General features: G+C 38.5%; 1 protein-coding gene across 1 annotated transcript; it reads right to left on the reverse strand.

The window, feature by feature from the left end:
• Positions 1–5,797: 5,797 nt before the first annotated feature.
• Positions 5,798–23,873, reverse strand: LOC121855987 (INO80 complex subunit B-like). Its single transcript, XM_042351211.1, has 7 exons — positions 23,624–23,873; positions 20,942–21,134; positions 20,299–20,452; positions 18,661–18,805; positions 17,335–17,435; positions 11,299–11,471; positions 5,798–5,987 (listed from the first exon to the last, which is right to left on the reverse strand). Exons 1-7 carry the CDS (start codon positions 23,709–23,711, stop codon positions 5,843–5,845), a joined length of 999 nt encoding a protein of 332 aa, XP_042207145.1. The 5' UTR covers positions 23,712–23,873; the 3' UTR covers positions 5,798–5,842.

Raw genomic sequence — 23,873 nt, forward strand, 5'->3', positions numbered from 1 at the left:
TGTGAACAATACTTTCCACTTAAAGGAACGATGCCGTGGTCTAAGAAAAACTTTAGGGTCTCATTGTCTTTATCACTAAATTAGCAAATTACCTTACTTCCATATAAGACCGGTGACAACCTTCACAAGTCATGCTGAAAAAGAAACTGCCTCATTACCAAGACACGCAAGACAAACTAGTACGTGCCTTGGCGCCTAATTACCCATGAATCGAGCAATTTCCACAAGAAATTATTATATCACAACTCGCTGATGAAAATAATGTAAGAAAATAAACAGTAATGAAAATAACTCGTCGGCGGGTTAGTCCTATATATTAACCCAAATTTCAGAGCTTTGGCAGTAACAATTGTTTTTTCATTGAGGAGTGTGACCCATAAAGTACTAAAGGGCTTGATGCTATGACAAAACAATTCATCATGTAATTCTATCAGTTGTTGCTGCAGTCTGGGTGCACTGTCATCTCTTCCACGTGGACATTGAAAGGCTTTATCAAACCCAGTAGTGTTCTTGCTATCTTGAGTAAAGATACAGTGTTTATATTCTTCTCTGAGATTGTTCAAGTTCTCCAAGATAGTGCTATGAAAATCTTCAAATAATGCTGATGCATTTTCCTTCGTCTTCCAACAGGTAGCTTAAGGAAAGGAAAGAGGCCAGTCATTCCTCAATCCTTTTTGCCCTTCCACAACTTCCATTTGTCCTTAAATGAGGACAACCAGTCAGCGAGTTAAATGAAAGTGTGACTTTGACCTTGCACGGAAGCATTCGGGCAGTTAATTTCACTTAATAAATCTGTGAGGTAAGCCATTTGGAGCAACCATTTTGTTTCCGAGACAAAATGGTTGAGAAATATTTCAAGCTCATTTCTCAAGGCCATAACTCATTCCAGAACCTTTCCCCTTGAAAGCCACCTGACCACCGAAAGACACAGCAGGTGGATGTGCTCAGATCCAAAGTCAGAACACGTTTTCCAGAACAACCTCGAACCAAGTGCACATGCTTTGGCTAAGTTCACCACTTGAACTGCTTCCTTCTTAACGACAGTCATAAGAACATAAGAATAGGGGAAACTGCAGCAGGCCTATTGGCCCATACTGGGCAGTCCCATTTACACCCAATCCCTATTGCTCATATATCCATCCAACCTACGGTATGTTTGAAGCTATCCAGCATATTCGAGTTAATGATGAAGTCTGGTAACTTGTTACATTCATCCACTACTCTATTTCCAAACCAATGTTTACCTATTTCTCGCCTAAATCTAAATTTGTCTTCCCTGTAATTTAAAAACCATTGTTACGAGTTCGCTACTGGTTGGATAGTTTGAGTACCTTTGTTATGTCCCCTTTGTTTAGCCCTGACTTCCATTTATACACCTCTATCATTTCGCCCCTCACTCTACGTCTCTCGAGGGAGGGCAAATTAAGATGCTTTAACCTGTTTCTATACTCAAGGTTCTTAATGCCTGGGATTAGTCTTGTCATTCTCCTCTGAATTCTTTCCAAGGATTCTATATCCATTCTGTAATATGGTGACCAGAATTGAACTGCGTAATCCAAGTGAGGTTTCACAAGCGCAAGATATAGTTTTAGGATGACCTCGCTAGTCTTGTAACTAACACTCCTTTGCATGAACCCAAGTACTTTATTAACCTTGTTTCAAGCAAATACACATTGTTTACTTGGCTTAAGATTCCTATTTATCATTACTCCTAAATTTTTATCGCATTCGGATTTCTCTATAACATCGTTGTTCATCTGATATCTGGTTTCTGTTTACATCTCCTAGACTAGGTACCAGACAGCTTTTTTTAAAGCAAGGCTCTCATGGTGAAGAAGACAATGAATGATTAAATCATTTGGATTCAGTTCTTTCACACAAGCAGCAAAGCCTTGTTGTGCTCCAAGCATGGATGGCTGGTTCCTTGTCACTGCAATCCACCATGTAAAAAATGACACAGCCTGTCATAGTTATGACTAGCAGCCAGCAAGAAAAAACAACTCTTCCATGTCTTCTCGATATGTGACAAACAAGCAGTTAGGAGTCATCACTGACCAGTTGATGGCTGAACTGACTGAACGACATGTCATTGATACGTGAACAGATAGTATCATTTGACAAGGCATGACCCAAGCCACACTGTGTGTGTACTGGTCAGTAGTAAAATGAAGACCAAAGTGAATTGTTTGCAACCTTGACAACAATAATGGTCTCGTGACCCATTTGAACAACTTGGCAACCCATAGTTTAAGAACCACTGGCATGGATTGTACTTTCAGAATCATGTACTGTATGTTAGTTATATAACTTGACCAACATCAGGTAGTAGGCAGCTACCAAACAGGGAGGTACTACCGCCTGGGAAAATATTGGAAGCTTAATGTGTTGTCTAATGGTAGACCCTGCTGCCATATGGCATCACGAAAATTGTGACCAAGTCCCAGGTTGCTAATTTGACTTTCTGCCTCATTTACACACAATTGCAGGGTCTCAATTGTTTCTCTTACTATTGACAACACAACACACACATATTGTTTTTCCCTTACGATCTTTTTTTTAATTTTTGTGTTTCTCTATGGTTCTTTATTTAATTATTATTATTAGTGTTCTTATTATTTTCATTATTTTATTATTTATTTTAAATTTTGCATTTTTATTATAAATTTGATTTACTATGAAATATTATTATTATTACATTTACGCCTCCCAGGCCCCGATGTGGGTCAGTGACCTATGTCGGGGTGGGCTAATCCCCGTAAAAAAACAAAACACAATAAACGTGTAATTTCTGAGAGGTCTCAAACTGGGGGATTTTGTCACAAAGTATCTAGCGCCAACTGATTGTGGGTTTGTGAGGAGCATGATGCTGTTGACTGATGAAGTAAGAAGAGATAAGCTATGATTGGGTAGCTGCCTGCAACATAAGACCAAAAGAACAAGAGCTGCTCCTTCAATTGACATATTCATTGTATGTTTGAATTATTTGTAAACGATTCTTTGTGTTAACACTTTATTGATAAAATTACAAATTACAGATCACACTGGTGTTCTCTTAATAGATTTATGGACAACACGAGGATATCAAAATACAACTGGCCTATGTAAAACAGTCTTATACAGTAGAACCTATCAAATCAGGTATCCAAGTCTCAGAAAGTTGGCACCTTTGAAAACTATTACAAAATTTATGAAAAAAATTCATTCACACTGTATGAATGTCCCACCACCAGTGCTCTTCTTGTGAACAGACTTCAGCTGGTTTTGTGTACGTCGGTCAGTTCCTCCTCTTGTGCTTTGAATTCGAATCATGTAAATAGCACTTAGGATCAATATTTAAAAGTCGAGATGTTTGAAATACAGTAGTATTTATTCGTCAAATTTAATTGATGCAAAGGTACATTTTAACTATAATATATAGTATATTATTGTGTACTAACTTGCACAGACAAAACCAATCATTCTTTCTTTTTCTTAAAGTGTATTCTGGGCCAAGGTATCTTCATGTATTTGTTGGGTAATGACCAGTGCTGAAATGGGTGGGTTAGTGCCACTAAGATAAATACTAAGAGCTCTTTTATTGTAGACATATTGATCAATCCAATTCATCTCTTGAAGGTTTGTTTCCTGTTTATGATAGAAACTGATCATAAAAAATATATATATAATTTTCATTTATATTTTTATATTTACAGTATTTAAAACTCCTCAATAACTTTTAAGTTACAAATGGCTTTTTCATAATGATACAGCATTATTCACAGTACATTGGATCTGGCTTACAATAAACTTGGTAGTGGAATACAGTGATCCCTTAGTTAACGAATGCCTCGGTTAACGAAATTTTGGTTAACGAATTATCCTCCATAAGCTTCTTCACTTCGGTTAACGAAAAAATTTTGGTTAACGAATTCCTTACAAATTTTTCCCAACATGTTTTCGCTTGCTTTCGGCTGCTCACCAGCTGTAATATTAGTCCGCCAATACAGTATAGTCTGGATTTACGCGGTTTTTGCTTACGTGTTTGGTCATTTACGCTGTGCCTTGCCTAAATGAAATGTTTTAATTACGCGGTAAATTTCATTATTTACGCGGTGAGCAGCTGGAGAGGTCCAGACCGCCGCACTATTTTTTACTCACGCGGTCTATTCTTGACCATACGCGGGAAGCGGCGCGGTGAGTGGTGCGCATTAGGCCGCTCTTGCGTTATCGCTGACGTCATATGACGTATCAGACTGGGATTGGGCCACGCATCCTTACCACCCATGCATTCCCTCCGCCGCTAGCTGTGATTGGTCTAATGTAACATGACGTGCCCTGCCACCAGAGGGTAGAAGTCGCTGACCTAGCCGGGCCAGTCTCATTATTCTCAGTCCGCGTATACAGTTCTCTCTTGTGCCCGCTATTCCCCTCACACTGGCTTCTGCTGGACCCCCACCACCCAAGAAAAACCTTGAATTACCTGGAGCAAGCCATGATAATGTGAAGGAAATCATCGCGTTGGGGGAGAAAATGAAGCTCATCCTTGACAACGACCCAGACAAGCATCGTATGAAGTGTCTAATAACCATCTGACGAAAGTTATGGAGCCGTATATCCAGATCTATCTCAACAACATCAATGCTAGTCGTCAACGTAGTATTGAGGACTTCCTCGCCCGCAACCCACCACAGCCACAGCCAGCCCAAGTCAGTGAGAGTGATAGTGACAGTGAGGATATGGACTTTGAGGGGTTTGTCTGGAAGGCCCTGCAAACCTCTGCGAGTAGTGAAAGTGAAAGTGTTTCACCGGAGGGCAACTAATCTGCCCTCTGCCTCAGAACCAGCCGCCATCCACGTGTCGACCCAGCTTTTCTACTAACGTAAGTGTTAAAAAACCTAATATTATTGATATTTCTCTTTATTATTAATTGTGTGTGCATACCATCATAAAATTAAGATGTTATTTTTATTACAACATCCGTATTGTGTCAGAAAAAGTGGAGTTTGGGGGTCGGCCCAGTCTCTATTTCAATTAATCCCATATGTTCTGTTATTTTGTTTACGCGTTTCTCGTTTTACGCGGACCTCCACGGGTTCAAATGACCGCATAAATGCAGACTATACTGTACAGTAATCGGTTCTAGGGCTTAAATTCTTTACCATTTGAGTAAATATCAAGAAGGTTGTACTATTCAATAATTTTAAAAGTTTTATATTAAAATTTTTAGTCATTTTAACAATTATTTAACATAATGGAAGTACAGGGAACTAGTTTTTAGCGAGCTAAACAGCCTCTTGACTCGCCCAAAATGGCGTCAGTGTGTGTCCCTGCTCAGTGGAAGAAGCATCTTGCTTGAGACTCTCTTGAACATAAACTATTTTTACAGTACAATTATTGGTCATTCTGAAGTTTATTTTACATATTGACAATACCTGTATATAAATGGCGACATGAAGCATGGGGTGTCTTCTCTTCCACCCCAATGCATTCTCTTCTCCTTTCTCCTCCACCCCCACTTCTAATTCCCATCATCATCATCGACCTGGAGCCTTCTACATGCACACTTCAAAGTAAGTGTACTTTACTGCATTTATTTTTAATTTGTATGTAATTTTTGGTGAGCTGGAACCAATTACCCAAAATCCCATTGAAACAATGGTTTCGGTTAACGAACAACCTTCTGGAACGAATTGTGTTCGTTAACCGAGGGACCACTGTAATTAGCAATGATTTTATCAAAGAACTCTAGGGTTCATGTTCATGTTTTCACAAAGTTACCAATACAGTACAACCAAACCTTAGGATTATTAAACACACATTAAATAAATATACAGGTATATATTTTTCTATATATAATGAACATTTAGGCAGTAATAAATGGTTTGTGAACAGACATATTAACACTATAACATTGGAGGCTGCACAGTGGAATGCCTGTCCTGGAGCAAGAGTATTTCTTTGGGTTGGAACATCCAGGAGCACCACATAATACAACCACTGGTATCTTCCTGTGTGAGTAAAAACAATAATTAAAACATTTATGACTGTCATACTCTGTGTACAGTAATCTCGCAATTATCCTAGAACTCTCCATTCTGGGCATGGGAATGAGTTCCAAGGTTGGAATCATGAGCATTTCCAGAAATTTCTGAGAAAATCTCAATTCCGGGCATGTGAACGAATTTCCGAGAGATTGCAGGTGTTGTATACAGTACAGTACAGTACAGTACATTACTGTACCAGCATATAATCGGACAAAAATACTGTTAAAGCAGTGCTAAGATGTAAAAAATTATTAAAGTTACAAATAATGTACTGTACATTCAGTAAGTGTGAAAAAGGAAACACTGGAGCACCTTAGTTTTTGTTTTTATTCAAGACATCTCCACTGATTTATAGGTTTTGTGTACTTGTGATTACTCCTCCCTCCCCCTCCACTCTTATCAGCTACCTGCTGTTTAATGTATACCCTTTACATTTTTTACCTTATGACAATTAGTTTTTTTTATTTTGTCTGCACATTCTATGTCAACAAATGTGTGTGCATGTTTCAGAATACAAGAAAATGAAGAAAATTACGTATACAGGCCGAAATTACGAGTTGAACAATAATAGAGCTCACAGCTCGGCCTTACCTCCTCTGAGTGCTACTGGGTGGCAAGTCGGTGACTCATCTACACAATTACATGCCTTCTCCACGAACTATATCCCTCCATTATCCATTGTTTAAGATATTTCTTATTTCTGTTCGCTCAACGATCAAATCACTTAGCGATCTGTTTTTCAGGAATGTATCCCGATCGCTAAACAATGCAACCCTGCATGTGGACAATCCCTCCTTCATGGAGGGAGAGGAGAGTGACAGTTACCAACACCTGCTACAGGACAAAGGCAGGCTATCCTGTGTTATCATATCACCATTTGGCCTGCATCACAAGCTCAGGATGACACCATCTACTGATAAGTATAGTGTATGTTAGGCTCAAAAACCGAAAACGATCAAAACACTTTGAGGATGTTTTCAAAATAACCAGAAAGCAAAATTTTACATCTTCAGTTTTACCCAATCATCATGTAACCTAACCAAACATAATCTAACCTAATCTATCCAAACCTAACCTTTAATGAAATTTTGCTTAACCACAACACATTGTGGTAAATTTTTTGGTCTTTAAGCCCAAAATAAACAATAGTATATTTTGTATACAGTAAAACCTCGATTAACCGACTTTCGGATTAACCGTCGATCCCGAGCTCTTAATTTTTTTTTTTTTTTTTAACGGGTCTTAGCCCACCCGGGCTAAGGGTAGGTTAGGGAAAGGTACTTTGAAAATGTATGTTTTATTTCCGTAGACTTTATGTGCGATTAACCGACCTTTCGGATTATCCGTCGGCCCCTTCCCTCCATATGTGGTCGGTTAATCGAGGTTTTACTGTATTTACAATATATTTTGCATGTACAGCGATTTTTGCATAAATATATACAGTTCAGTGTCTGTCTGTGTGGGATGCATAGTTTAGACTCTGGGAAAACTTTTCCTAGTACAGTATAGTCTCGGTTTACTCTGTCAATTAAACCCATGGAAGTCCGCGTAAACGAAATAACAGAACATATGGGATTAATTGAAATAGAGACTGGGCCGACCCCCAGACTACCCTTTTTCCGACACAATACGTACGTTGTAGTAAAAAGTATTGTACAGTACAAGTACACTGCAATACAGTGGTCCCTTGGTTAACAAGGGACCACTTCATTTATTTTCATTCATTTACATGCACACACCATACTAAAAGAAACGAATGAATTAAGTGCAAGCCTGTACTGTACATGTACAAAATGATTATGGTACTAAAATTGTTATGTCTATTGCAAATATAGCATGTTCATATTCAAATTAATCACTATCTTACGAGAATCCCAGCAATGTAAATTATATTCTCCCCGGTTGTTTGGGTGGCAAATTAATAGAGAAAAGCTTAGTCACTCTTAAGGACTGATAAATAAACACACAGACCTTCAGAGCCAACTGTCATTACGTATCTCCTTACCCCCATCTGCCCAGCCACTTCACCAGACACTATCTGTCAATCAAAATCCTACACCTCACCTCCCACTCTCGCTGGCTCCCTCCCTACCCCTGCCTTCCCAGACTAAAGTTTGGTGGTTTCATTAGGGTTTAAAGTTTTTATCTTATATAATATCTCAGACTAAAGTTAGGAGAATATAATTTGCATTGCTGGAATCCTTGCAAGACAGCGAATAATTTGAATATAAACGTCATATATTTTGCTCGAGATAAAAATTGTAGTACATTAGTGTACAGTACTGTAGTACATTTTATAATATAAAGTTTTTCAACTGTATTTTTGGGTAGATTTACATAAATTTCTTCATTTCTTTTCATCCATTTACATGCACACTCCATACTAAAAGAAACGTAAAAGAAATAAATGACCTTAGTGCAAAGCTGGAGTGTACATGTACTAAATTGATTACTGTACTAAAATTGTTATGTCCAGTGCAAATTATAGCTTGTTTATATTCAAATTAATCACTATTTTACAAGAATCCCACCAATGTAAATTATATTCACCCAGGTCATTTCACTGGCTTTTTATAAGAGAGAAGCTTAGTCACTTAAGGACTGATAAATAAACACGCGTTAAACCTTGGGCGCCAACTGTCAAACGTACCCGCTTCCCTCCCCCCCTCTCCCCAGTCAGGGTTTTAGGCTTACAGTTTTTATCTTATATAATATCACAGACTAAAGTTAGGAGAATATAAGTTGCATTGCTGGAATCCTTGTAAGACAGCGAATAATTTGAATATAACATCATATATTTTGCACAAGAGATAAAAATTAATCACCTGTATCGCATTACAGTAGTGATTTAAGAGTAAGAGTGTATATGTACGTATATAGTATTCCACATACACTTAAGTATAAATACAAAGTTTATGTGATGATCTGACAAAGTCCATTTCGGTTAACGTCACGTTTCCAAGAACGTATCTAGAACTCTAACCAGCGCATGACTGTATCAATAATATTAGGTTTTTTAACACTTACGTTAGTACAAGAGATGGCTGGGTACACGGGGATGGGAGGTTGGTTCCGAGGCAGAGGGCAGATTATTGGCCCTCACCTGTATCACTATCCACCACAGAGGCTTGCAGGGCCTCTTTGTCAAACCCCTCAAAGTCCATATCCTCACTATCACTGACTTGGGCTGGCTGTGGCGGGTGAAGAACTCGGTAATGTTTTGTTGACTGGGTGATCTAGCGAGCACCCTGCCCGAGCCGCTTCCCGCGTAACTAATAATTGCCGATGTGACCAGGTGCTGCATAAATGACCAACCACGTAAAGGAAATCCGCGGAAATCGAGACTATACTGTATACCTGTAAAAATTCCGGGAATGTGCTATTTTTTTCCAAGGATGAGAAATTTGTCTCCATACCCGGAAATTTCTCAAAACCAGAACTGCTCTGCACTAATAATTCTGGCTAATGCGGATATCTCTTTGATGTAAAAAAAAAATAATAATAATAATACCGTAATATATTTAGTACAGTACTACGTATACGAGGTCTTTCCGGAAAGTATCCAGCCATTGTGAATATTGTGAGAACTGGTCGTGCGGCCTTGATGTAACTTGGTAGCCACTCAGAGAGGACCGTACTGCACATGCATGAACAGCCACATTCCCGTGGTACAACTCAGTTGACCGGCAGACACCGTTGAGTGAGCCTGGGTACTGTGTAACTGTCGCATTTACAATGACCAAACAATAATGAAGGAGTACTACATCGAAGTTCTTCACCAGCTGAGGGATGCGGTAAGAAGAAAACGACCGCAGCTGTGGGCAAGTGGTGACTGGCAGCTTCATCATGACAACGCGCCTGCCCATTCTTCACGTCTCGTGCAGGGTTTTTTGGCAAAACATCGCATCACCCAGGTCTCTCAGCCCCCCTACAGCCCAGATTTGGTTCCCTGCAACTTCTGGCTTTTTTCAAAGCAAAAATCGCCATTGAAAGGGAAGAGATTTCAGACCGTGGACGAGATTAAGGAGAATGCGATGAGGCAGCTGATTAAGAACCCAAAAGAGGACATTGCAGACAGTTTTGAAAAGTGGAAGGGATGCCGGGAGAAGTGTGTGAGGTCCCAAGGGGAGTACCTTGAAGGGAACTAAGGCGCCACTGTCCTAGGTATAGACCTCGTGTATATTTCAGGAGAGGCTCATGGCCTACTCCGACTGGTTCTCAGCCTAGTAATAGCCTACCTAAAATGGGTTCTTCAATGCGACTTGACAAGTTATCTGCCTAAGAATAATAATTTCTTGACTTAGCAGAATGATTTAAATAAATGATGCTCCACTCCAAATACTTCAATGTTTTTGTAACAAATCACATCTATGAATGTCAAACTAAACCCTTTCAATGCACATCTGTCCAATGGTGGATCCAAAATTTCTGGTTAGGGTGCTAGACCAGACTGCTGAATACCTGAGGCCATTTGCCAGAGGATATAACACAACCCAGTTGTGGAAAATATGCCAATACACTATGTATAACAGAACTTCTTTGAAGGAAAATTAATTTTTGACACAAAAATTAAGGGATGGGGCATGCACCATTTATGCATGTTCCCCATATAAATGTAACAAAGGCAAACAAACAAATAGCAGCTGTGAATGCCCTGCTAATTAATATAACATGAAAATAACCTATTTTATTTTTTTAGACACACAACATTCCTGGAGATTTCATAGTGATCCAGCTGCAGATCTCGGAAAACGATTTGTTCACATATAGATGGAAGGCACCTAATGCTACATCCCTATATACAGTACAGTATATCTGTGTCAACAGATTCAGCATAGACCTGCTGGTGTAGCAATAATTACCCATAGTTTAATTATCAATAAAAACTAATACATAGGAAAAGGTAATTAAGGAATTAAAAGAAAATTGCAAATATTCAGTACATTGGGAGGTGATGGTAAGGATGCTTACACACCTGGTAAGTCACAGATTGATGAATAATACACCTACCAGTACACCTCACAGTAGAATAGAAAGTAGGAAGGGATGAGATGTGAAGCCTTTCTAAATAAATAAATAGCAGTTATACCTCTTTCAGGCTCATTAAAAACATGGTAAGAAATAAGATGATGGCTCAGGCCTGACAGTGAGTTAACACCTCGGGCCTGACAGAGAGTTAACACCTTGGGACTGACAGGGAGTTAACAACTTTGGCCTGGTAGGGAGTTGAGAGAAATGCATAAATATTATACTGTACTATGAAAAGAATGTCTACCTTTCAGACTGGGGCTCCATTGGAAAAGGAAAAGAAACTGGAACAGACAGGGTCGCCATCTCTTTGTTGTTGATATATGAATACATGGGAATTTCCTTTTTTGAGAATTTAAGTCTGCTAATTTTGCCTACTTTTGAATCTTGCTTTTTCAGTAGTCGGTCAACTGTTTTTTTCTGTAATGAGGAAAACATCAATTAAACATACCCAAGAGTTATGACAGTAATGCATCACAAAATAATGACATACAAGCTCAACTTTTATAAAGAACAAGTACATAGGTTAAAAATTTCAACAATAACGATGATTAAAAAGTCACAACAGCCACATTCCATCTTTCTAATAACAATCATTCATTACAAACTAAATGGGAACAGAAAAATATTGTAGGATGTTTTTATCAGTTAAAAAAAATAAATAAAAAAATTGCAGTACCACAAAAAGGGCATCCTTAAAAAGAACAAGATACAGTATAGTCTCCATTTATGCGGTCAATTGAACCCGTGGAGGTTCGCGTAAAGCAAGGAACGCGTAAATGAAATGACAAAACATATGGATTAATTGAAATAGAGACTGGGCAGACTCCCAAACTCCACTTTTTCCGACACAATACGTACCTTGTAGTAGAAATAACATCATAATTTTATGATGGTATTGACACATATATAATATCTAAATAAAAAACTACACTACTGTACAAATATGAAGGTGTTTAACACTTATGTTAGTAGAAGAGATGGGTCGGCATACGGGGATGGCGGCTGGTTCCGAGGCAGAGGGCAGATTAGTGGCACTCCGGTGAATCACTATCACTATTCACAGAGGTTTGCAGGGCCTCCCTGACAAACCCCTCAAAGTCCATATCGTCACTGTCACTGACTTGGGCTGGCTGTGGTTGTGGTTGGTTGCGGGCAAAGAATTCCGTAATATTGAGTTGACGACTAGCATTGATGTTGTCGTGATACAACTGAATATACGGCTCCATAGATTGCAACAGGAGGTTATTAGTAACTTCATAGCGGTAATTCGCTGGGTCTTTTGAAAGGATGAGCTTGACTTTCTTCTCGACATACTCGATGGCATCCTTTACATCACTATGACTTAACGTTTGTTCTTCTTTTTCTGCTGTACCACCTGCAGCCTCACTTACGTCATCATCTTCCAGCAAGTCGTCGGCGGTCACCTCAGGTTGCCTAATTACCTCCAGGATATCGCAGTTGGTTGTCTCGGAGAAGCCTGCTGCTGTAACACTCTGTGCAGCCTCTCTTGCAAGGTCCAATGCCGCTACAACAGACTGAACCTCACCAGCCACCGCTTGACTCTGCCTCCCACCTGGGATACCCTGCTACACATGCCGCCACGCATGACGAATCGTTGCCACAGACAGCTGCCCCCATGCCTCCACCAAGAAATCAACAGATTTCTTGACGTAAATTTTTTTCCAAAACTGTTTGACGCGCATTTCATGCTCCGCCAACTCTTCTGGATCCTCGTCCTCGCTATCGGTGTCACTCAGGTTCCGCAATTCATCCTTGGTGTTGGTCAAGTCATTAAGGAGCCAAAACTTCTTTTTGGAGAAAGCAGAGTTGACATTACATATCAACTCTTGATCCATGGGCTGGATTAATGACGTAGTGTTAGGGGGAAGGACGACCACTTTTACATTGGGGCGATGATCCAGCAATAGGGGCGAGTGTCCTGGTGCGTTATCAAGGAGCAACAAAATGTTAAATGGAACATTATGTTGCTTGCAGAATTGCAGGAGAGGGACAGACCAGTGAACATCCACGACATTTAGCTTGGTCATGTCCATGTTTTTGTAGGCGTGCGGCTTGCGGGCTGTGTGGATCACAGACAACTTGAGCTTACAGGTGCCAGAGGCATTGGTGGTGAACAGGCACGGTGATGCGCTCCTTCTGCAACTTCCGGCCCCTACACTTGCTGGCAGACTTAACGACGAATGTCTTGGAAGGTAATTTCTTCCAAAAGAGACCGGATTCATCCATGTTGAACACCTGGCCGTCGGTGTACTGTCCTTCCTCCATAATTTCTCATAAGAATGGAGGAAAATCACTCGCCGCAGCACGGTCAGCACTAGCACCTTCACCAACAATTTAAATGTTTCTTATTTTCTTACGTCTTTTAAACCCTTGCAGCCACCTAGCGGAAGCAGTGAAGTGTTTGGGCTCTGCAACTCCCATTTTCCGCGGCGTAGTCCTGCACCACGCGAGTATCCACCGCCATGTTCCTTCTCGCCTGACGAATCAAGTAGCTCACCAATAAACCCTCAGTCTTGAGCAGCACCTTATTCTGACAATATTTAACCATTGATGAACCTGCAGACTTTGTGATGCTCATGTGTTCTTTGATCTTGGCGGCATCCTTCTTGATTGTCCGGATCGTAGATTCGTTCATGCCATGCTGGCGCGCCAAATCAACTTGTCTCGTTCCTTTCTCCAACTCCTGCACGATTTTGTATTTTACTTCATAGCTTAAAGCGAGTCGTATCTTCTTTGGCTTTGGGTGACTGGGTCCAGGTAATTCAAGGTTTCTCGGGGGTGGTGGGGGTCCAGCAGACGCCATTGTTGAACGGATTAGCGGGCACAAGAGAGAACAGTATACATGTATGTGGAAACTGAGAACAGTGAGACTGGCGCAGCTTAGGTCAGCGACTCACCCTCCGGCAGGACAGGGCACGTCGTGTTACATTAGACCAATCAAAGTTAGCGGCGGAGGGAGGTAAGGATGCGTAGCCCAATCACAGTCTGATACGTCATATGACGTCAGCGATAACGTAAGAGCGACATACTGCGCACCCTCCCCGCGCCGCTTCCCGCGTATGGTCAAGAATGGACAGCGTAACTAATAGTTGGCGCGTCTGGGCCTCCCACGCGCCGCATAAATGATGGAATGTACCGCGTAACTGATGGATGACGCGTCTAGTCATGTGCCGCGTAAATGACCAAACGCGTAAAGTAAATCCGCATAAATGGAGACTATACTGTACCTGTATTTGGTACATTTGTCATTACAAAGGAACAGTAAATAGACTTTGCCAATCTCAAGTTCGTAGGTGCTGGATATTACTTTTTGTATAATCAAAATTGTTTGTGGATTTACTGATAAAGAACACACCCTACAGTACCAGTTTGATATTCTTACAGTAAAGATAAAGATTATCTTCCAAACATAAGATGTGAGAAAGTGAGCCAAGACTTAACATATGTACAGCAATATTTCAGTTAGCCAGAATCCCTCAAACCCAGAATTCTTCGATAGCGGGAATTGAAATTTTCTCGGAAATTCGTTCCCAAAGCTGGAATTTTGAGAGAATTCCAGCTTTGGGAATGATTTTCCGAGGGGCACATTTTCTGGAACATTCCAAGAAAATTTTCCCAGTACCCAGAAAATTCCGGGGATGGGGGAGTTATGTCCAGGTTTGAGACAAAAATCAGGTGCATTTTCCGGAAATTCTGAGAAAATTTTATATTACCCGGAAACTCCTGAAATGGGTTTTTTTCCCAGGCTTTGAGAGATGAAATATTGTATCATTCTGGAATTTCTGAGATCATTTATCCATTACCGGGAAAATTCCGGGGACGGGATTTTTTTTTCCAGCTTTCAGAGATGAAATAATGCATAACCTGGAACTTTTGAGAAAATTTTTCCATTACCCGGAAAATTCTGGGGAAGAGGGATTTTTTTCCCCGGATTTGAAAGAGTCATCTCATTACCCGGAAATATCTCATTCCTGAAAATGCTCTGCACCAATTGTCCCGCCTAACGGAGATATCACTGTACTGTACCTAGATACACTGGGCTAATTGGGGCAGACCCCAGTCCGGAAAATGCAAATCTGTACTGTCAAGTGTTCAACACAGATGTTGCAGTAAGCCAATCAGCTGTTTGCTCTTTGAAAGCAAATGACTCATGGGGGAGAGATGGAGAGGGAGCAACCTGCACGTTCTACCCTTCCTCCCCACCCCTCTGCCAGCTGCTCCCAGATAAACTCTTGTCTTCCACATACAATATAATCCTACACTTATTTGTTCTTATTTTTATCCTTGTAGTGCTGTACAGTATACAGTTTTCTCTTTATTCATAAAATAAATTCTGTGGTTGCTTCCATATAAAACTTTACAGTAAATAACAATCATCTCGGTGACAACAGTTGTTGACTACCAGACTTAAGTGTGATTTTCAACCCAGAGTGTTTCTTTTTCATATATTTTTATTGTTGATGTAATTTTCTTTTAATAACCTTATTATACACTTAAAGACCTTTGTTGTTGAAGTGCAGGAATAACATAACATAACATAACTGATTCTCTTTAATCAGTTCAGATAAGCAGTGTTTCATCTCCATATATTCGCTTTTTTTATCTTTCGCATTTTTGGACTGGGGTCTACCCTTATTGGTCCGATTTATTGAGGTTCTGCTGTAGTGGTTTTACTGTACTTACCAGATGTCAGCTGTTAAAACATTATCTAAAAAAGTTTCTTCCTCCTGCTGATTAACATATTCAATCAACGTGTCTTTTTCTTGATAATTGATGCATCCACTAAGCCTACCTTCACTTCCTCCTTTCAAGAAGGTACTACCGCCTGGGAAGATATTGGAAGCTTAATGTGTTGTCTAATGGTAGACCCTGCTGCCATATGGCATCACGAAAATTGTGCCCAAGTTCCAGGTTGCTGATCTGACTTTCTGCCTCATTTACACACAATTGCAGGGTCTCAATTGTTTTCTTACTTTGACAACACAGCATACATATACAGTAGTGTTTTTCACTATTGATTTATTTTTTTCATTTTTGTATTTATGGTTCTCTATTATTAGTAGTAGTATTATTATACAGTGGTCCCTCGGTTAACGAACGGTTCGATTAACAAAATTTCGGTTAACGAATTAGCTCCCATAAGGATTTTCAGTTCGATTAACTAACAAAACTTCGATTAACAAAAGTCTTCCGACAAACATGTTTTGTTGTGCGTATCATCTTATCAGCTAGTCCGCCAATACAGTAATCGGTTCTGTTTACACTCACTTCCAGTAGAGTAAATGTCAAGAAGGTTTAGCTCTTTAATATTTTTTGCATTTTTTATATTAAAATTATTAGTCATTTTAAAATTTAGTTAACATATTGATAATATATGCAGTAAAGGGAATTACTTTTTGTGCGCCTATCAGCCGCTTGACTTACACGCCAAAGTGTCTCTGTTTAACTTTGTTTACAGTGGAGGAAACATCGTATTTGTTGGTCTCTTGAACAATGTACAAAGTATTTTTACGTTTTTAGATTAAAATTATTGATCATTCTGAAATTTAATTAACATATTGATAATATATAGCACAGTGCAGTAATCATTTAAATAAAATAATCTTTAATTACAGCAAGTGAACTTAAAATTTTATTGGTGAAATTACTGCATCAAGCATGGGTGAGAAAGATGATTCCCCTCAGTGTTCCTCTCCAAAAGGAGAGAGGATTTTCATGTTAGCGAATTTGTCAGTCCAGAGGTTCCTGAAATTATTATGGAAGGTGACTCGCCTCCCAAGAAGCATTAAAATGCTTCTCTTATCCCTTCTCCTCCACCCCCACTTCCTTCATTTCTCCCTTCTCCTCCTCCACTTCTAATTCCCATCATCATCAACCAGCAACATTCTACATACACACCTCAAAGTAAGTGTACTGTCCTCTGCATTTTGTTTATACTTTCTATGTACTTTTCTGTGAGTTGGAACCAATTACCCAATATCCCATTGAAATAATAGATTCGGTAAACAAAATTTTCGGTTAACGAACGACTCAGTGGAACGAATTGTGTTTGTTCACCAAGGGACCACTGTATTTTTTTTTTTTTTATTATACATTTTATTTACTATGAATTATTATTATTATTATTATTATTATTACATTTTTGCCCCCAGGCCCTGATGTGGGTCAGTGACCTGTGCCCGGGTGGGCTAATCCCCGTGTAAAAAAAAAACCCTGTAAACCTTGTCATCTTTACAATCATTATTTCCATTAAACATACCTTATCTTCCTCCCTCTTTTCCTGTGCCTGTTCTCTTCTCTTTTGTGTTTTCATGGCTTTTTTGGCCAGCATTTCTTGTGTGATAACTTTCTCTTTAAAACCTGGAAACAGATTTACTTTGATAAATTCTAAGGTTCACTGATCTTATCTACTTAATATTTTATACCAACATATATATGACACAGCAAGATTTTAAGTTTCTAGAACTTTATTTTTATTTAATAGATAATGGAAAAAAAATTGAATCCAACTATTATAGTTAACTTTTACTTATACTGTAGGACCTTCAAATTCGCAGGGGTTATGTTCTCAAAATGGCCATGAATCGCCAAATCCGTGAATAACATTTGCCAACTGGGGGGGGGGGGGTTAAATTTTTACTTGTGTACAAAAAAATGGGCATTCCCTTTGTGTTTGCCCTTAGGTCAATTATTTCTTTTACCTGTATTGTATATATGTGGAAACACACACACAAAATACATACACATAAATATTGATGGGAAAATCCTCTCATAAGTAATTGAAAACAAATGTAGTATTAATAATGTTGAGTCTATCCTCAAGTCTAATCCATGCTTTATTAATAACAAAGCATGGAGTAGACTTGAGGGTAGACTCAACATTTTTAATACTACATTTGTTTCTGATTATTTGTGAGAGGATTTTCCAATCAATATTTATTTGTATACAGTAAGGTACAGGTAAAGGAAATTACTGTCGCTAGAACGAATGGCTCCCTGTCCCGGCCACGAAAATGCCGGCAACTTTAAAACTACCCTCAGACATTCTTGAGTATATCCAGGGTGTCATCTGTGAATAATAGAGGACCGCAAAATAAAAATCCGCCCATTATCCGGGAGTACAGTACTGTATGTGTATTCATCACTCACAGTCTCTAGTTTAACCCAATTATTTTAACAATTTATAGCACGTAAGCCTCTCAAAATCTTTTTTGGGCCTTCAATCTAAAACATTTAATGGAAACCCAAGTCATGAAGGCAATACTACCAGGACTGTACAATTTAAGTGTTCACACCGTCTAAATATCCAGGGTGCTTGGCCCAGAGAAAATCAGCCTTTATGGAGGCTGCCTCTGAAATTAAATTAAAGAAAAAAAAAATGACTTCTTGGAAACATCTTCTTTTGAGAAGATAGTTAGCTAACCCTGACTACTGTACTGTACTTGTTAAACTGATCCAATAATGAGATCACTTAGTCACAGTCAGGTCATTACTAAGTGATGGGGATGTTGAGTTACACAAAGTTTGTTTTAGCAAAATTAAACTTAAAATCTTAAATCAAAATTAACATTAAAAATGTCTTAACCTGAGGGAAGTGACAGAAGAGGCTCAGCTGGTATAACTGGGAATGTGTCATCTGTCCCATCACTCTTCTTTTCCTTTTCTAACATCGCCCGCTGTCGAGCAGTCATCAGTCTAGGGTTCTTCATCCTCTTTAGTTCATCATCAACCTGAAAGAATATATAAATGAAATACAGAATAAGGAACAATAAAAAAAACATTCTTTGTAATCTATGACAACTTCAGATGTCACACTTGTACTGTAACCCCATATTGGTTCATTTTCTTTTGTTTCATTTACACTTTGTTGTCTCCTTTTAGGTTTTAGAATCATTCAATTGTACTTGTGCAAGCTCATAACATTGTTACTTCCCTTCCATTACACAGAGACTGAACAAAGTACTGCATTTATCTGTTGCACACAGCTACTCTCAGTCCAAATGTCAAAGTCTATAATTAATCATAACTAGCAAGTTCTCAAAGTGAGGATCTTTCTACATATTTCCTTGTATTCATTCTTAAAGATGTGAAAAATATTTCCACAAACTTATTCATCCTCTCTATGACAAAATATATGTTCATTAAACTCCTGTACAATCATTTATTTATCAAAATATTGTCATATGCTCTACTTTGTCACTCAATACCTTTTATTGCCATAATCCCAGTGAGAACTCTCAAAAAAAAATTTGAACCATCATACTAGTTTGTATTTATTAATAAGAAGGATTGTACTTCACCATTCATCAGTCATGATACCATAAATACTGTACAGTACTGTATTCATGTTTTTCCATCCACGTACAAGTATGTAGCTCTCTCTCTCTCTCCCCCTTATCAATAACACATTCAGATTCCTTCTAAGTCCATTCACTTCTGGAAAGCTATGACTCATCACTAATATTTTTTCCTTAAAGTGGCTCCCCTGAGGTATTGTAGTTTTTCTTTGTAACATTAAAAACTAGACACATTTTTTTACAACAAATAGAGTATCAATGTGACATCTATCATTCCCATTCCTAATGAAATTCAAGCCCCAACAGAGAGACACATGTAGTACAGTAATTACAATTTTGGTTTAGTCCTCGTGAACACCAATTCCTCCAGAGAAAGAAATATCTCAAGATTCTCTACTGGAACATCCATAAATTGGTTGCCAAATAAAATTTATTAAAGACAAAAAGACACGTCAACTGGTGAGATACATTCAATAAATAACAGTAAGAACATTGATAAAAGATGGTAGGCAGAACAAGGGAAGACCAAGAAGGATATGAGAGGCATGGACAGTACAGTAATTACATTTTCATTAAACATCTGTGATCAAAAGAGAAAACACTGTCAATTCTATACATATCAAACTGTTCAACACAACCTCTTCTCATGCCAGACTCAATCATATCTAACCAACATTACAGGGATCACATCAAGTTTAGGCATCCAAGCTTATTTCATCTGATAATTCTACACCTCAATGCTACCTGGAGGGGTTAGGTTTGGTTAGCACTAGGGTGCTTAATCATCACATGAAATAAGCTTGAGTGCCTAATCTTCATATAATCTACCTAATGTACAGTAGTTAATATACTTTCAACATAAACCTTGTAACCAAAAATGTGTATAACAAGTCAAGTTTTACAAACACCAAATGGTTCATCAATACCTCTTCTAACTTGCCAGACTCAATAGCATCCAGCCAGCGTTCTTCTTCACTATCTGTGTCGTCTTCCCCCTTACCATCCTTCTTCTTACCACTCTTCTTGGATCCTGATGTCTTCGTCTTCTCTGATTTTACCTTGACAGATTTTGGCGTGGTTCTAAAATTTGTTATCAAACATTAAATTAGCGAAACAACTTTCTTAAAAGCTAATTAACAAACCTTCCACTCTTGTAACATGACTGAACTTTTTTTATTTCAATAAGGTAAGGATGATCACAAAACAAGGTGCTTATGAAGGAACACAATTGTATATGGACCAATAAAGTGTATTATAGGAAAGGTAAATAACTATGTAAGAAGAAAATTTATTTTTAGTAAACCCAAGTTCAAGACACACTGAATATTTGAAACACTCATAAACAGAAACACTAATTTGATGACAAAATTTAGAAAAATACTATGGCCAGGAACTGCTGAATTAATTTTTTTTTAAGCAGAGAACATAACTAAACAATCCTGGAGCAGTTTCAGATGAGACAATTCATTTAGCCTCAAAAGGAACTGCAGTAGTTTTGTAATCGTATTTGTAGTAATTTTTTTAACTCTGATTAATTTGCACGAAAGACCGCAACACAAATCAACGTACGGTTTTTCTGGTGAAGAGTCAGGCAGCTTAATCTTCAGTTTCAAGCCTTGTGTTGGCGAGTCATCAATATCATCCACAGAGATGTCCACATCTTCAATATCTTCTACGTTGATGATCCTCTCGACCTCTTCCTTCTTGGAGGATTTCTTATGTTTATGCTTCTTGGGTTTCTTGACTGTGTTCATCGCTGAGTCTGAAACATCAAGTCTGGTAATTACTTTTGGTAATAGACATACAGACCTGTCAATTATCTTCACTCTTGTTTCAACATACATATAGCAGCTCTGAAAAAATCTGTACCTATGGTTTATAGGAACCCTGGGTTGCCAGGTCAGGAAACCAGACTTTAGAAACATTTTGTATAGAAGAACAATTTTTATTACTGTACCTCTAGAATATCAAAACAAACCAAAAAGGGGAGGAATTGCAATGTTTTATTTATAATTTTTTCAATTATTTTTGTCCTGAACACAAATCTACATCAATGTGCTAGCTCCTTGATGCAATGTTGACTTGCTACATTACAAATACTGTACAATATAATAATGATGTCACTAAAAATATATGAACCAACCAAACCTACATGGAAGTATACTATTTCAGGTTAGGTTTGGTAGGTTTAATCTATATTAAATTAGGTAGATTTGCTTCGGTAAGGTATGAAAAGGTCACTGCTTAGTGTTCGGTCGGTCACCGAGAAGCATTTGTCAACAGCAGAAGTACAAACAAGGCATCCTAGCATGCATGGACCAAAAACTTGGGGAAACAAAAGTAAGGGTTAAGATTTAGAATAGGTCAACCACAGAATGATGTCCCTACTTACTTTGTACGTGAAGAAATTAATTATTTACCGTAAAAACTCCTCCAAAATATCTGTCATCAATGCATGTTGTCTCGTTGTTTACAATTGACCTACTCAGTCCAAGCGTACTCTCACATCCACAAAAAAATTAAAATTACACCATGAAGCTTCAACAAAGTTGCTTTTATTAGTACAGTACCAGATATCAAAATAAGTACTTTCTGTTTAATATGACGGGGGGTCCAGGGTCAGAACTTCTCGGCTAGGAAGTTAGGTAAGTTTCTTTGGTTGGTTAGGTCAGGTTCTAATAAATTTTGCCACTTTTAAATACTTACTGGAAATAACACCTGTGGAAAAAAATAACAAAATTGAACAATACCTTCTGGTGTTAGCCATCTCCTCCAGGATTACCTTTTCTATGTAGTGAATATTTTGCCTTGAGCAGCTACGTTCATACTCACGCTACTTTACCGTGAGTGTGCTCTGATTGGCAAAGTACATTTTGTTTAATATGATGGGGGTCTGCCCCCCTGGCGAGGAAGTTAGGTAAGTGTCTTTGGTTGGCTAGGTCAGGGTCCATTCGGTCCTATTAGTAAATGTCGCCTCTTTTATAATGATAAGAACATGTGGAAAAAAAATTAGGTATATTTGTATAAGTGCACCCAACTCTGTTAGAAAGTCAAAAATGAATTTTTCTAGCGTATTTATGTTTGTTTATATCGGTTATGACCTTCATTTCCGTCGGAAATTGGCCGGTTATTTTTTATCGATTTTTTGGGGTGGGGCGTTTTCCGAAAAAAATAATTGCTAAACAAATACAAAACACTAGAAAAACATAAATCTGACCTAAACTAACCTAACTGACTCTCACCATATGATGGAATCACTTATTTCTTACCTTATTGGCCTGGTTCTCGTTCATCGTTGGAGTTACCACAATGCCACATATGTTGTTCTTGACGATAATTACATTCGTTCTTGCACTTAGGACACTTTACTGAGATCGGGAGAACACCAGGATATCGAAAAAATGCTATAGTTTCTTAATTTTTCCAAAAAAAACTCGCAATCAGCTCCATATAATTGAAGTGACACCCATCACAGACTTCCATGGTCGGAAATGAATTTGAATTTCGAAATACAGGTATGAGACCCAAAATAAAAATCGAATTTGATTGGGCCAGAAATACTGCAAATTTAACCACAAATCATTTGAATTGATTGCAAAAAAAAAAGTTTTTGATTGGCCACGTGACGTGTACGGGAACGCATGCGCGTGATGATTTATGAAGGAGACACGCAGTGTGGGAGGTGAGGTAGGCAATAATGGCGGAAGATTAATGGAAAAAATAGAGAAAATTTTGGATCCACTCTCTCCGTTATTATACATTTGCAACGGTAATGTAACAAGAAAATTATCTTTAATTAGAGGCCTTATTCGAATATGATAATAGATTAGGGGTAGGAATGTCGGGTGCGGAAATACAATAATACCAAAAATTAGCCAAGTCAAACAGCTTCTAATGGTTATGTATGCTATAGCTACACAATGATCGATTCATTGTGAAATGAATGTCAAATGCCACCAGTCATAGTCATATATAGTTCTTTCTTTGTTTGCCAGTAATGGAAGGTTAGCCAATCGGAGCTCACTCACGGTAAAATAGCGTTAGTAGGAAGTTAGCCAGTCAGGGCAAAATATCCACTGCCTTTTTTCTATCGAAAAATTTCCTATAGTTCCTGGTTTTCACAAGACAATATTCCAGAGCATTAGCTCACCAAGATAGCTCGCAAGGCATGGAAATGACATGAGCCGTACACCCAGAATAACCAAAATGCTCATTATCAAACTTTAAGTCATTACAAACACAGTAACTCACCCTGAGGCTGACTCTGAGCTTCTACTGACGCAGACCGAGTTTGGTGGTCACTGCCATGAGTGCATTCTTTATCTTTCTTCTTACCCATGATTTTCTTACAGTATTTGTCACTTTATCAGACAAAACCTTATAATCAAACAAATATTCTTCTCTTTATCAGACACTTTACAGTAGTTGCTCTTCCTTCTGTTGTTCAGCACCAGGGACTGACTGTTGACTGTGAACAGTTTAGTATTTTCACGGGCCTTTC

Source organism: Homarus americanus, unplaced genomic scaffold (assembly GCF_018991925.1).
Source record: "Homarus americanus isolate GMGI-L3 unplaced genomic scaffold, GMGI_Hamer_2.0 scaffold19117, whole genome shotgun sequence".
Taxonomy (NCBI): Eukaryota; Metazoa; Arthropoda; class Malacostraca; order Decapoda; family Nephropidae; genus Homarus; species Homarus americanus.

Excerpts from the sequence above, each read along its gene's own strand:
- LOC121855987 (XM_042351211.1), bottom strand. The coding sequence starts at position 23,711 with ATGGGTAAGAAGAAAGATAAAGAATGCACTCATGGCAGTGACCACCAA. Across the intron at positions 18,806-20,298 it reads AGTCTGGCAAGTTAGAAGAG|GTTGATGATGAACTAAAGAG; the intron begins GTATTGATGAAC and ends ATATTCTTTCAG. Across the intron at positions 17,436-18,660 it reads TCTTCTGTCACTTCCCTCAG|GTTTTAAAGAGAAAGTTATC; the intron begins GTTAAGACATTT and ends ATCTGTTTCCAG.